General features: G+C 46.5%; 1 protein-coding gene across 4 annotated transcripts in view; it reads left to right on the top strand.

Annotated features, from left to right (window-relative positions):
• The window catches only part of LOC147106636 (protein phosphatase 1 regulatory subunit 12A-like), a 305,116-nt gene extending 289,719 nt beyond the window's left edge, over window positions 1–15,397 (top strand). For all 4 annotated transcript variants that reach the window (XM_086007660.1, XM_086007657.1, XM_086007656.1 and 1 more), the window contains 3 exons: window positions 3,008–3,058; window positions 10,265–10,315; window positions 10,401–15,397. In XM_086007660.1, coding sequence (XP_085863786.1) covers window positions 3,008–3,058; window positions 10,265–10,315; window positions 10,401–10,487 — 189 coding nt within the window. In that variant the 3' untranslated portion in view covers window positions 10,488–15,397. The remainder of the gene's footprint in view (window positions 1–3,007; window positions 3,059–10,264; window positions 10,316–10,400) is intronic.
• The last annotated feature ends 717 nt before the right edge of the window (window positions 15,398–16,114 follow it).

Here is a 16,114-nt window from a genome sequence, read left to right as displayed (position 1 = left end):
TAGGACCCTAGCAAGGACAGGATCAGAGGGACCTTGGTGTACATGTACATAGATCCCTGAAGGCAGCAGAACAGGTGGATAAGGTGGTTAAAAAGGCATATGGGATGCTTGCCTTCATTAGCCGAGGCATAGAATATAAGAGCAGGGAGGTTATGATGGAGCTGTACAAAACACTAGTTAGGCCACAGCTGGAATACTGTGTGCGATATTTGGTGGAGAACGCCGCTGTAGCGCTGTTCGCCACCCGCGCCCGGTTCACGGGGCCTTGCTGTGGTGGCAGTGGCGCAAGTTAAGGTGGAGGTGCGGGGCGGCTGCCTTTTTTGGCTGCCGCCTGCCAGCACCTCCGTCTCTGGCCTCCTCACCGCCCCCCCCCCCCCCCACGGCATTGCCGGCTGTTTCCCGAGAGCCCGGCACTTCTCCTCGGTGCCGGGCTCTTTTGCTGGCACGCGCGATCAGGGATCGCGCTGTTGCAGGCCCCTCCCCCTTAACAATTGGAGGAAGGCCTGCAGTACCGCAGTGTGCCGTGCCACAGCGTGTGGCGCTGCGGCACGTTGCGCTGCGATATTCAGTTTCAGCGCCCTAAGAGGGACGCAGAGCGCCTCGAGCCTCGCCCCGTTTCACTCTAGGGGCGCTGAAACTGAATTTCTGACGTTCGTTAATGCTCCAAACGCTGCGCAAAAATCAGCACCCAGGCGAACTTGGTGCCACTTTGGCGCCTCCACCCAATTTCTCCTCCTATGACTCTATGGGGGAAAAATTGGGTGAGTAGCGCCACCTGTTAGCACCTAAAGAGGCAGTCAGTGGCTGTAGCGCCACTGGCTGCGCCTCCCGCGATATTCAGCAGGGGCGCTAATGGTGGCGTTAGCCATTTGCGCTGCGCCGCCTCCGATGACGTCATCAGTGTGCGCAGCGCCCCATTCGCGCCCTGTTCGCAATATTTGGTAGCGAACGGCGCAACTGTGCCGGCAGCGGCGCAAGTTAAGGTGGAGGTGCGGGGCGGCCGCCTGCCAGCACCTCTGTCCCCGGTCTCCTGACCCACCCCCCCCCCCCCCCCACCGCGGCATTGCCGGCTGTTTCCCGAGAGCCCAGCACTTCTCCTTGGTGCCGGGCCCGTTTGCCGGCACTCGCGATCGGGGATCGCGCTGTTGCAGACCCCTCCCCCTTAACAATGGGAGGAAGGCCTGCAGTACCGCGCTGCGGCACGTTGCACTGCGATATTCAGTTTCAGCGCCCTAAGAGGGACGCGGAGCGCCTCGAGCCTCGCCCCGTCTCCCTCTAGGGGCAATGGAACTGAATATCTGACGATCGCTAAAGCCTCGAACGCTGCGCTAAATCCTGCGCTAGGCGACTTTTGCGCCACTTTGGCGCCCCAACCCAATTTCTAGGCCAATAACTACTTAATTGGCTTTGGGACATCCTGAGATCATGTAAGGTACTATACAAATGCAAGTCTTTTTTTTTCTTTTTATTGATGTTTGTCCTCCTTTGGATAAGTTATGAAGTGCTTGGCCCCAGCAAACAATGTCCCATTCACGTGCAGAATGTCGCAGTGCTCTCTGCGTACAGGCTCCTCTGGTGGATGCCACTCTTACTCTCCTGAAGAAGAGCAAGTAGCATAATGCTAGAAGACAGTGGTGGACCGTCCTGAACGCGGGCAGACACTTGCCTGTTCTAGAGGCGATTTGGTGGCTCTGCTGCAGCAGACGGGAGAGTTCTGCAAACCACCTCCCTGGTGAAACGCCAGCAGTGAAGACATGGCCCCTTGGACATGTTCGGACAACTGTGACGTGGTGCACACACGCGGCTCCAGAGGTAAGCCAGGGTCTGCTGAGCCCTCCTTCAATATAGACGCAACCATCTCTGCTCCCGATTATAATATTCCTGAATGGGGAGGGGAGGGGCGGGAAATGTTAAATTTAAACAATAAAAGGAACAAATTAAAGATCGATTCTGAATGAATTATGATAGAACAGTGTAATAGAAAAAAACAAAAAAGGCCATGAAACAAGGACTCCTAAATAACTAACAACGGTGAGGTAGGTCAGTTACACGACTACTTCTGACGCCTGTGTGCTGGCAGGTGTCTGCTGTCCGCCAGGTTTTACAGAAATGCAACGATGCTAAAGGAATGACGTGTCGGAATTTCTCAGGCAGCACGGACATGAACCGAAAGCAGCACCGAATGAATAGAATTAGTCCCCCGAATGAGGCTTGTATCGCAGAGCAGAGCCTCCTGTTTCCCCAGCCCATACCAAGCAAAAAATCCGGGGCAAGCACATTGGGGGAAGGCCTCTGCCATTGGTTTTCTCCCTTGTGCACCCAGTTCATGCATGTCATACCAGCAACAGAACTAGAACTGGAATTAAATCGACATCACTCCCCGCCCCCCCCACCCTGTATTAAATCGACAGCACTCCCCCCCCCCCCCCCCTCACACCCCTTCCCTGCATTAAATCGACAGCACTCCCCGCCCCCCCCTCCACCCTGTATTAAATCGACAGCGCTCCCCCCCCTCACACCCCCTCCCTGTATTAAATCAACAGCACTCTCCCCTCACACCCCCCCTGTATTAAATCGACAGCACACCCCCCTCACACCCCCTCCCTGTATTAAATCGACAGCACTCTCACCCCCACACCCCCTCCCTGTATTAAATCAACAGCACTACCCCCCCCCGCACCCCATCCCTGTATTAAATCGACAGCACTCTCCCCCGTATTAAATCAACAATTCTCCCCCCCACCCCCCCTCCCTGTATTAAATTGACAGCACTCCCCCCCCTCCCCCCCCCCACACCCTCTCCCTGTATTAAATCGACAGCACTCCACCCACCCCCCCCACCTCCTCCCTGTATTAAATCGACAGCACTCCCCCCTCACCCTGTATTAAATCGAGAGCGCTCCCCCCTCACCCGCACACTGTATTAAATAATGACGGCTCTGCTGAAAGACTCACCATTTTGCAATATGACATTTTTGATCTGTCTATTTCTGTTTTGGTTTGATAGATGCAAGAACGATTTGCAGACAGGACTGCCCACCTGGAAATGGAGAAGAAAGTGAGTACAGCATCTCCAAATGAATTGTGGGCATCAGGAGCAGGAGTAGGCCATTCGGCCCCTCGAGCCTGCTCCACCATTCCATAGGATCATGGCTGATCTTCTACCTCAACTGCACTTTGCCGCCCTATCCCCATATCCCTTGATTCCCTTAGTATCCAAAAATCTATTGGTCTCTGTCTTGAATATATTCAATAACTGAGCATCCACAGCCTTCCCGGGTAGAGAATTCCAAAGATACAGAACCCTCTGAGTGAAGAAATTTCTCCTCATCTCAGTCCTAAATTGCCGACCCCTTATTCTGAGACTGACCCCTAGTTCTAGAATCCCCAGCCAGGGGAAACGTCCTCCCAGCATCTACCCTGTCAAGCCCCTTAAGAAGTTTATGGGGGAGAAATTGGGTGAGTAGCGCCACCTGTTAGTGCCTAAAGAGGCAGTCAGTGGCTGTAGCGCCACTGGCTGCGTCTCCCGCGATATTCAGTAGGGGCGCTAATGGTGGCGTTAGGCATTTGCGCTGCGCCGCCACCGATGACGTCATCAGTGTGCGCAGCGCCTCATTCGTGCCCCATTCGCAATATTTGGTAGCGAACGGCGCAGTTGCGCCGTTCGCTACCCGCGCCCGGTTCACGGGGCCTTACTGTGCCGGCAGTGGCGCAAGTTAAGGTGGAGGTGCGGGGCGGCCGCTTTTTCTTCGGCGGCCGCCTGCCAGCCCCTCTGTCCCCGGCCTCCTAACCCCCCCCTTCCTGCGGCATTGCCGGCTGTTTCCCGAGAGCCCGGCACTTCTCCTTGGTGCCAGGCTCATTTGCCGGCACTCGCGAGCGGGGATCGCGCTGTTGCAGGCACCTCCCCCTTAACAGTGGGAGGAAGGCCTGCAGTACTGCAGCGTGCCGTGCCGCAGTGTGTGGCGCTGCGGCACGTTGCGCTGCGATAATCAGTTTCAGCGCCCTAAGAGGGACGCGGAGCGCCTCGAGCCTCGCCCCGTGTCCCTCGAGCGGCACTGAAACTGAATTTCTGGCGATCGGTATTACTCCGATCGCTGCGCTAAATCCTGCGCTCAGGCGACTTTTGCGCCACTTTGGCGCCCCAACCCAATTTCTAGGCCTATATGTTTTAATGAGATCACCTCTCATTCTTCTAAATTCTAGGGAACATAGCCCTAGTCTACTCAATGGAATGTACACAGAGCACGGTAGTTCTAAATAGGGGCACAGATTGATGGATAATTCTGGGAATGGACAGATTGATGGATAATATTGGCAATGGCCCATAGAATAATTCGTAATTCTGTGAACGATACAGAGTACAAGGTGATGCTAGAAATTAGAATAGAGAATGTTACCTCTGAGTCTCTGTTTCCAATCCACATCAGACAATTGGGCTGAAAGTCTCCTCCCACTTTCTGCTGCAAGGATTTTAGATAAAAAGATACTGGGAGGTGTCATCCTATGCTGAGACAGGCTAACAAATTGCTTATTAATTACAATCTATGGGGAAACATCAAAGCTAGCTTATTAGCCATTTTAACTACCTATCATCTAAGGGGCCTTTCTTAAACATAGAAGATAGGAGCAGGAGTAGGCCATTCGGCCCCTTGAGCCTGCTCCACCATTCAATGAGATCATGGCTGATCATCCAAATTCAGTACCCTGTCCCTGCCTTCTCCCCATATCCCTTGATCCCTTTCGCCTTAAGAAATATATCTAACTCCTTCTTGAATATATTTAATGAATTGGCCTCAACTGCCTTCTGTGGTAGAGAATTCCACAGGTTCACCACTCTCTGGGTGAAGAAATTCCTCCTCATCTCTGTCCTAAATGGCTCACCCCTTACCATTAGAATGTGACTCCTGGTTCTGGAATCCGCTGCCATCGGGAACATCCTTCCTGCATCTAGTCTGTCTAGTCCTGTTAGAATTTTACAAGTTTCAATGAGATCCCCTCTCACTCTTCTAAACTCCAGTGAGTATAAGCCCAGTCGACCCAATCTCTCCTCATATGTCATTCCTTCCATCCCAGGTATCAGTCTGGTGAATCTTCGCTGCACTCCCTCCATGGCAAGAACATCCTTCCTCAGATAAGGTGACCAAAACTGCACACAATACTCAAGGTGTGGTCTCACCAAGGCCCTGTACAACTGCAGCAAGACATCCTTGTTCCTGTACTCGAACCCTCTCGCTATGAAGGCCAACATACCATTTGCCTTCTTAACCGCCTGCTGCACCTGCATGCTTACCTTCAGCGACTGGTGCACAAGGACACCCAGGTCTCGTTGCACTTCCCCTTCTCCCAATCTATTGCCGTTCAGATAATAATCTGCCTTCCTGTTTTTGCCACCAAAGTGGATAACCTCGCATTTATCCACCTAATACTGCATTTGCCATACATCTGCCCAATCACCCAACCTGTCCATATCATACTGGAGTTTCACGGCATCCTCCTCACAGCACACACGCCCACCCAGCTTTGCGTCGTCTGCAAACTTGGAGATATTACATCTAGTTCCCTCGTCTAGATCATTAATATATATTGTGAATAGCTGGGGTCCTAGGACCGATCCCTGCGGTACCCCACTAGTCACTGCCTGCCACTCAGAAAAAGACATGTTTATTCCAACTCTTTGCTTCCTGTCTGCCAACCAGTTCTCAAGCCAAGTCAGTACCTTGCCCCCAATCCCATGTGCCTTAACTTTACACGCTAATCTCTTATGCAGGACCTTTTCGAAAGCCTTCTGAAAGTCCAAATACACCACATCCACTGGTTCTCCCTTATCTATTCTACCAGTTACATTCTCAAAAAGTTCCAGTAGATTAGTCGAGCACGATTTACCTTTTGTAAATTCATGTTGACTTTGTCCGATCCTGCCACTGTTTTTCAACTGCTCTGCTGTTACATCTTTTATAATGGACTCTAGCATTTTCCCCACTACCAATGTCAGGCTTACCGGTCTATAATTCCCCGTTTTCTCTCTACCATCTTTTTTGCATAGTGGGGTAACATTAGCTACCCTCCAATCCATGGGAACTGTTCCAGAGTCTATAGAATTTTGGAAGATGACTAGCAATGCATATTTCTAGGGCCACTTCCTTAAGTACCCTAGTATGTAGATTATCAGGCCCTGGGGATTTATCGGCCTTCAATCCCGTCAATTTCCCTAACACCATTTCCCTACAAATACTGATTTCATTCAGTTCCTCCCTCTCATTAGACCCTATGTTCCCTGACATCTCTGGTTCTGTCTTCACAAAGGAGGACACAAATAACCTCCCAAAGTATGTATTTAATTGGTCTGCCATTTCTTTGTTCCCCATTATAAATTCCCCTGATTCTGACTGCAAGGGACCTATGCTTGACTTCACCAATCTTTTTCTCTTCACATATCTATAGAAGCTTTTACAGTCAGTTTTTATGTTCCCTGCAAGCCTACTCTCATACTCTATTTTCCCCCTCTTCATTAATCCCTTTGTCCTCCTTCACTGCATCATAACTGCTCCCAATCCTCAGATTTACTGCTTTTTTTGGCCGATTTATATGTCCTCTCCTAGGATCTTATGCTATCCCTAATTTCCCTTGTTAGCCACGGTTGAGTCACCTTTTTTGTTTCATTTTTATGCCAAACAGGGATGAACAAATTCTGTAGTTCATCCATGAGATCTTTAAATGTTTGCCATTGCCTATCCACCGTCAACTTTTTGGGGAATGTTACTCAATCAATCCTACCCAACTCGCACCTCATACCATCATAGTTTCTTTTATTTAAATTCAGGACCCTAGTCTCTGAGTCAACTACTTCACTCTCCATCTTAATGAAGAATTTGATCATATTATGATCGCTCCGCCCCAAGGGGCCTCGTACAACAAGATTGCTAATTATTCCTTTCTCATTACATAATACCCAGTCTAAGATGGCCTGATCTCTAGTTGGTTCCTTGACATATTGGTCCAGGAAACCATCCCGTATACACTCCTGGAATTCCTCCTCCACAGTATTGTAATAATTTGGTTGGCCCAATCTATATGTAGATTAAAGTCACCCATGATAACTGCTGTGCCCTTACTGCACGCGTCTCTAATTTCCCGTTTAGTGCCATCCCCAACCTCAGCATTACTGTTTGGGGGTCTGTATATAACTCCCACTAACGTTTTCTGCCCCTTGGTATTTCTTAGCTCTACCCATACAGATTCCACATCAGAGCTAATATCCTTCCTTAAAATTGTGTTAATCTCTTTAACCAGCAATGCTACCCCACCTCTTTTTCCTTTTTGCCTGTCTTTCCTGAATATTGAATGCCCCTGGAGGTTGAGTTCCCAGCCTTGGTCACCCTGGAGCTATGTTTCCATAATCCCAATCATATCATATCCGTTTACATCTATTTGCGTAGCTAATTCATCCACCTCATTACAAATGCTCCTCGCATTAAGACACAAAGCCTTCAGGCTTGTTTTTTTAACACTCTTAGACCTTTCAGAATTATTATTTGCTGTGGCCATGTTTGATTTAAACCCTTGATTTCTCTGACTGCCACTTTTGCTTTTCTCCTTCCTGTCTTTTGCTTCTATCCTTGTTTCCCTTTCCTCTGTCTCCCTGCACAGGTTCCCAACCCCCTGCCATTTTAGTTTAAACCCTCCCCCACAGCACTAGCATATACTCTCCCTAGGACATCGGTCCTGGTCCTGCCCAGGTGCAAACCATCCAGTTTGTACTCGTCCCACCTCCCCCAGAACCGGTTCCAATATTCCAGGAATTTGAATCCCTCCCCCTTGCACCATTCCTCTAGCCACGTATTCATCTGAAATATCCTTCTATTTCTACTCTGACTAGCACATGGCACTGGTAGCAATCCTGAGATTACTACCTTTTGAGGTCCTATTTTTTAATTTACCTCCTAACTCCCTATATTCAGCTTTTAGGACCTCATCCTGGTTTTTACCTATATCGTTGCAACCTATATGCACCACGACAACTGGCTGTTCACCCTCCCCTTCCAAAATGCTCTGCAGCCGCTCCGAGACATCCTTGATCCTTGCACCAGGGAGGCAACATACCATCCTGGAGTCTCGTTTGTGGCCGCAGAAACGCCTATCTATTCCCCTTACAATAGAATCCCCTATTACTATAGCTCTCCCACTGTTTTTCCTCCCGTCCTGTGCAGCAGAACCACCCACGATGCCAGGAAGTTGGCTGCTGCTGTCTTCCCCGGATAAGCCATCTCCCTCAACAATATCCAAAACGGTATATCTGTTTGAGAGGGGGATGGCCACAGGGGACCCCTGCACTACCTGCCTGCGCCTACTACTCTGCCTGGAGGTCACCCATTCCCTTCCTGCCTGTGCCACCTTTACCTGCGGTGTGACCAACTCATTAAACGTGCTATCCACGATGTCCTCAGCATCGCGAATGCTCCAGTATGTATCCATTCGCAGCTCCAGCGCCGTAATGCGGTCTGCCAGTAGCTGCAGCTGGATACACTTCCCGCACACATGGTCGTCAGGGACACAGGAAGTGTCCCTGATTTCCCACATAGTGCAGGAGGAGCATACCACGGGGCCAAGCTGTCCTGCCATGATGTACCCTTTAATTAATTCAAATTAAATTAAATCAAATCAATCCCACCAATTACACTACAATTAAATGATATACTCAAGGGCCCTTGTTTACCAGCAGTTCCCGCTGCACAACAGAGACCTTAGCAAGTATAAACCACAAAATTTAAATTTGGAAAAAAGCGAGAGAGAGACATACTCACCAACCAATCACTTACCTGATTTCTGGTGATGTCACACTTCGATTACTTTTTACTTCTCTCTCTCTCCTCTCGCTGACTCTGTGCCTCTCGCAGGTCCACCACTCAGCTCCGGTCCCAGGCCTCCTCTCCGCGCTCTTTTTATCCTCCTCTCGCTGACTCTGTGCCTCTCGCAGGTCCGCTGCTCAGCTCTGGTCCTCGGCCTCCTCTCCGCGCTCTTTTTATCCTCCTCTCGCTGACTCTGTGCCTCTCGCAGGTCCGCCGCTCAGCTCCAGTGTGAAACTTGTGTGAATACACAACATTTAAAGGTAACTCATTCTTCTAAAACCTTTCTATGGGGAAAATGGTTAAAAGGTCCTGAAATATGATGGTGACAAAGGTTACGGCTGATGATATTAAAGGTAAAGTGATGGTGTAGATAGAGGGACATTGAGGATAAAGCAGGGAGTAGGAGTCGGTGGATGTTTCTTAGATTAGCAAGATGTAACTAGTGGTGTACCCCAGAGGTCTGTGTTTCAACCTCTTTTGCTTTCCATATACATAAATGATTTGGACGTGGGAATAATATTTAAATTTGCAAATTACACTAAATTAGGGGACATGGCAAACTGTGAGAAAAAATGCAGGAGGGCACAGATAGGTGAGCAGATAGGTGGCAGATGCAGTTCAATGCAGAGAAGTGTGAAGCAGTACATTGAGAGAAAAAAATAGACCCTAAATGGTAACATTCTGTGGGTGGAGGAATAGAGTGATGTAGTGGAGCAGATAATTAAATCTTTAAAGATTGGACTACAGGTAGAAAAGGTCATTTAAAAAAAAAAAGCAAATGGGATTACATATTTTATATATTGAGGCACTAAATACTAAAGCAAGGAATTGATTGAGTTTAAAGAAGAAATTAGGTAAGGTCACAGTTAAGTAATGTGTTTGGGCACCCTGTTATAGCAAGGAGTCATGGAAAGGGTACAGCAAAGATTCACAGCAATTATAGTCGAGAAAGAGAAGTTTTGTTATAAAGAAAGGGTTGAAGATTTTCAGCTTTTTAGTGGAAAACAGGTTAAGGAGGATCTGTTACAGGTTTTCAAGATAATCAAAGGTTTTGAGAGCGTAAACCATGATAGATCTTTTCTACTGGTTGGCGCATCAGTAACAGGTGGACACAGACTGAGAATTATCAGTAGAAGAACAAAGGGAGATGTTCGAAACATTGGAATACTTTGCCACAAGTGGCTGTGAAGGCAGAGACGAGAAGGTAATTTAAAAGAAAATTGGATAAATATTTGAAAAGAACAACATATAAATTTTATGGTGCAAGTGCATAGGAATGACATTAGAATAGATAGTTCCAGTTGAACAGCGAGCGCCATGCTAAGGCACAGTGGGCTGAATGGCCATAATTTCTATAATTCTACGTACTGACTCTGTACTATTCATGCCTCTGTACTGACTCTGACATCTTTTAACAGGAGCGGAAAGCTTTAGAAAGAAGAATCTCAGAACTTGAGGAAGAGCTAAAGGTCTGTAGCATATTTCATCTGAAACAAATGAAGTCCTATTAATGGCCAACACCCTAAACATTAGTTTTTTTTTATATCAATTCAGGTTTTAACAGATTTAAGAGCTGACAACCAGAGACTGAAAGATGAAAATGGTGCACTGATTCGTGTCATCAGCAAACTCTCCAAGTAACTGACCTTCACTTCAACACTTGCACAAAGCTTTCTGGAGTGATGGGATGTACTGCCACTGGTCTCCATGTCTAGATGCTTGCCTCACCCTCTCTATCTGGAGGGAATGCTAATCAAGCCACACCTATTGCTGTTACAGTAGCACCTGGACTACCGCCCTGGGTAGTTTGGAAAGGCATGTTCATTGAACTCTGTATAAAATGATGCTCGTAACCGGTACCTGTAGAGACACACCACTGAAGGACAGCACTGCTGTGAGGAATGGTTGTAATGGGAACCCACAGTCAATGATGATGACTACAACTCCCCCACTCAGCACATGGAGGGAGACACTCTTCATTCGCGTGACTTTGGTAATGAGGATACAGGGCACTTTGCTCATGGTTCATGGGCAGTTGAAGAAATGGACGCTTCATTGGTTTGATTGGAGAGATGGAGCGGGGAGTTCTGCTTGGCAGGCTCTTCATTTTGGGTTGTTTTATAAGGGAATGGAACAGAACAAGACTAAAGGATTTTTTTTATTTTTTATTACTCCAGTATTCTTTTGACCTTCCACCTAAATCACATTTATCAAAAGCCTCACCAGTTCCTACACAGCGCACACAACTTAAGGTTCCCGCCTTGCAGCATTGTTCATTGTTGACCTCTGCAGGCTATTTTATCAGAATGGTGAACTGGGAAGAGGTGGTTAAGACCTCATGCCTTTGCCTCCCAAAAGTGAGGTACACTTACATTCATGGCCCAACCTGTGAAGATTTTAGCTGATTCTAAGTCACTGCTGCTTTTAGGAGGGAAAGTAAAGAAAGAGAGAGAAGGGTCATTGAGGATTAATTTCCAACATGAGATAGAACGCAGGCAGTGATAATATATGCAATGAGGTGCAGTTAAAAATAACTCGAACATCAGAGTCATTGTTTCGACTCTGGGGTGTGGGTGTTACTTCACAGTGGCTTGTTTTTGCAGCAGAGGTTGAAGGAATCATCCTAGCATTGAGAGACCCTGAAAGATGCGGCACTGTCACTGGGGGCAGGCAGAGCTGCTGCTGATTCTTGAGGCTGGCCATTTTTTTGAGGGGGAGGTAGAAAGGGTTAAAAGCTGTACGTGTAGTGTACTGACGAGTTTCTCTCACTGAATTCGGCATGAGATCTCTGCCGGTTGGAATTGCACTCAATTTATCTGCCTTCTCCTCAGCAGTTTTTCGTATTTGATCCCTCCCCTGTTTTAATGTATATGCCCCCAATTTTAAAATCTTTTCTCTTCTGCCCTTCTCTTGCCAAAAATAAATCTTTTCAGGTCTTTCCTGTATCCTGTACCAAAAAAAGAACAATTGTATACAATCAGCACTTTCCACTTTCCTTGCCAAAGGGAAAAAATAGTATAATGAGCAATATAAACATAGCAATCAGAATGTAAAGTGCAGTGGTACCAAAGAATTGTGTGTTTACATTGAGGTAGATTTTACAGATCCTCATATTATACTGCCTACCACACTGCCCCTAATACAAAAGCCCTGACTTGTGCTCTTGCAAAGCAACTGTCTAGATTGTTGTGGTTGTGACTCTGACATTGTTCCACGAGAAAGACTTGCATTTCTATAGCACCTTGCCACTTCCCTCAGAAACATTATTGTTGAAGACACAAGAAGATCCCAAAAACGTTAATGCGCGAATTAACCAATTAATCTGCTTTTAGTGGTGGTTGTGGGGAAAAAATGCTGACCAGGGCACCAGAAAAGCACCCTACACCTTTTTGAAAAGTACCATGAAATCTCAATATCCACCTGATCCACTGGAATAGGCAAGTGGGTACTTGGTTTAACTTCTCCTCCAGTGGGTGGCTCCTCTGCCAGTGCAGCACTCCATTAGTACTGCACCAGAGTGTCAGCCCAGATTATATACTCAAGTCCTGGAGTGGGGCTTGAACCTACAACTTTCTGACTCAGACAAGAGTACTACCAACTGAGCCAAGCAGACACAAGAAGTAAAATATAAGCGAGCGGAGGTATTTTTTTTTACATATATAAATATCTGTGGTAGAGTTCAGCAGCCTGCTTTCCAAATTGGTGTTCTGCTTACACTGGGCAAGTTCCCTCAATACTGCTGTAAGCCTCACTCCTGCTGGAAATTGCAACCTAAGTAGTGCAGTGATTTGGTTAAAATGATCACCAGTACAAATCAAAAGACTGCTTGACATTAAAATCTGGTCAAGGACATCATTGTCTAAATTCTTCCTTTTGAAGATGCACAGACCGCAAGTTACATCATTTACTAAAATGCAGCCAACCTGTGCCATCTGATGCATTCGGTGCCTCGAATTCATATTGTTTAGGCGTCCAATTTGATAGCCAACAAACCATTTCAGTAGATTAGTGCAGGGGTTCCTGAGAGAGAATATTTAGACCCCTGCTGTTCCCCTCTGCACTTCAAAAGCCAGCAAGCTTTTATTTTGTAATCATTGACATTCCCTTCAGTTGAACATGATCTTCCCTGGTCTGTGATGAATATCCAAGCAAACACTCGCTATTACACTGAGGAGCCTCTCACTGCAAACAGAATGGTAACCAACGAACTAATGTATGAAATTTAGTAACCCAAGCATACCCGAGCACTTCTGTGAACTTTCTGTCTTTGGCTAGGTGTCGCAGGAAATTAGAATGTTACCTTTTCACTTCTGTGGATCAGGGTTGGAATACAGTCTATGAAGAAGACTGGGTATTGTTGTCTCAAGATACTACTTGCACATTTGCACGACCCAAATGTCTACATTTGTCCACAGCACCCTGCGACTTTGAGGGTTCTCCTAAAGTTCCCTATAATGTCTTCATCCCTTGTTCATCCATTGGCTAGTGTCTTCTCACAGTAGGATGGAATGCTCATTGTCTTTCTGCGCTATGCATAATCTGCGGGTAGACTTCAGCAGCAAGAGATCAAGGTCAACTCAGCTGAGAAATCCCACCATTCTGGAGGTCTTTGGGTTCGGGGAATGTTGTCAGTTAGCTCGCTGGGTGCAGCAAATATTTTTTTTAGATTAAATCATTTTTGTATACATGTTGGAATCAACAAGAGTTGGAATAGCCAGAAACTGTGAAGTCAGATTACTGATGAGAAAGTTCAGTAAAAGAGAGGGTGGATGATCATTGTGTATCACATTTTAGGGGGTGCAGAGGGGGACTGAATCAATTAAAATCACAGTCTTCATGAGACAATACAAAGGAACAAAGTGTGACTAACGTCCAGTGTCAGTTTTTGAAGGCCTTAGCAAATGGGTTACATTAACTATGGTCTTGCTAATCTTTTATTTGTGCTGGTGAGAAGCTGACTGCCCTCACATACTTGCCAAATATCAGACTGAAACCATGTACAGTGGCACTGTTTTAGTGAAAGTGCTGACACTAGCCAGAGATAAATGCCCAAGAATGGGATGAAAGTACTTCTTCACGTGTCTGTCGTGGATAGTCCACTCGTACACAGAGTGCTTACCTGTTTATAGCCATTGGCCTCTTGAAATCTAAGGTGGAGCATAGATCCGCACATTTGGGAAAGAGGAGGAGGAATGGAGTGGGGGGCTTCCTTCACGCTATGTTATCTGATGGGTAAACACAGTACACATACTCCCATCACTTGTGCAATAATGCTGAGTTTTATCTTTTATGCAATAATGTATAAGTTACTTTTCTATATGCTTGCCTACAAATTGCACAATGTATAAAAGCCACAGATGTGTTTGAAACCTGTTCTATATATTTCACCTCCCTTTCAAATGTAAACTTATATTCTTGTACATTTGTATGTTACTATTTAAAAGAAAATTGCCGCTCACTAATCCATGTCAGCCAATGGTTGAAAGTCGATTTGCTGTCGGTAAATACGAAGAGAAACGGGCTTCATCTGTGAAGTGTCGTGGTGACTTTCTCTCTGTTTTCCAGAGCTGTTTGGCTCTCGGGCTTTACCATCAGACAATCCTCACTATCAAACTTGGCCTTTGATTCACCCTTCACTTTTGTACCTGGCCGTCACTCGCAGGCCTCTGAATTCTCACTCACAGTCCTCATTCTGATGCAGCGTTCACTCTCAGGCCCCGCCCTCCCTCTCAGACCTGGGTCTCAATTTGGGACCTAGGCCTCCCTCTCAGTCCCCACTCTTGGACGTGCTGATCTCCCTTTGTTTGCTGGAGAAGTCAGTTCACCCCAATCTCCTGCTGAGATCAAACATCTCATCTCTGTATATGGCGCCACCCTGTTGGCTTGGTTGAGAACTGGCACAGTGTCCAACTCACATCCTGTTTGGCAGATAGGGGGCAATCTGTCAGTTGAGCAACTCAACCATCCTGGGTACTCATTCTGTGCTCAAACAGACAAAATAGATGCCATGACTTCATCAAAATAATTTCCTAAAGTATTCCACCTGTTGTTGATACTTTGGTGTCATGGGTCAGACGCTGCCCTTTCACCTCTGGAACCTGGTTAAATCCAGTCCAGACAGAGCGGGTGATGAGGTCCTCTCTCTATTACGATGCCGGGGGTTCAACGCTGTCCTTTAAGCTCTGAGGCCTGGTTTTGAAACCAGCCCAGAGTGTGAAATGAGTTTGTACCCTTTGTTTAGTTGCCACCAAGCATATAAAGTTTGACTATCTGTTTTCTGGTACGACCTGGGCATTGCCACTCTGAGATGGTTGGTGTGGAAAATGGAAATGCCAAAAGTCTTTTATGTGAGAGGGGAGAAGGTCACTTTTTAAAAAAAAGTTGATTAGGGTATTGTTGAGATAATTTACCCTGCGTTTGATCAGAGAATACGTAATACTGATACTGGGTGTAAAAGTAAAAATATATTCAGATCCCAGCACTGACATCCCTCGCATTGATGAGCACAATAAGCACCAAAAATAAAAATATATATTTTACAAAAAAATAAATGCACAGACTTCTGTCGTAACCCATTCCCTGTCTTGCTGCTTCCAAAACTCTTGTGTTCTGCTGTATTCTAAAGCTATTTTTTTTCAGGTCTTTTATCTAAAGGGACATTTGTTCATGGAACTAATTTCAAAGAAGCATGTCCTTTAAGGAGCCTATGCTGTTATGGAGTGGAGCCCACTTGGAATATAGGAAGTGTGTGACTGTGCCTTGACTTCAGCAGAGATTTGTGGGTTCTTCCAAAGACTGATGGATCTATTAGGCGGTACTGTGTGTTGTGGAATGATGTAACACATTTTTAGGATATTTTTGAATGAGTTGTTGATTTACTCCATTCCATGATTGGGTGACATGGACACCCTCCTTAAACCCAGGTATCAATCCAGCCCAGATTAGAGGATGGAGTCTGTCTCTGTTCACTGACTGTAAGAGTCTGATGGCAAATGAGTTTGTGCAGTCTCACCACAGCTCCATGGTGAGACTCCATGTTACAAAGTTGTTCTTACTGCAGCATTAGTTATCTAACTCAGAAGCCACATCAATGTTGGGGCAAGAGATGTAGAAATGACACCGGTACAGCACATGTAGTTGAGATGTTGTAAAAGAAAGACTTGCATTTATGTAGTGCCTTATCATCATTCTCGGAAACATCTAAAAGCACTTCACACGGTGAATTACTTTGAAATACTGTTGCTGTTATTGTTGGATATTTCTAGCCC

Source organism: Somniosus microcephalus, chromosome 15, assembly GCF_052327205.1.
Source record: "Somniosus microcephalus isolate GS21.2 chromosome 15, FLI_Smic_1.0, whole genome shotgun sequence".
Taxonomy (NCBI): domain Eukaryota; kingdom Metazoa; phylum Chordata; class Chondrichthyes; order Squaliformes; family Somniosidae; genus Somniosus; species Somniosus microcephalus.
The sequence above is the reverse complement of the archived record's forward strand: the minus strand, read 5'-3'. Positions and strand labels throughout refer to the sequence as shown.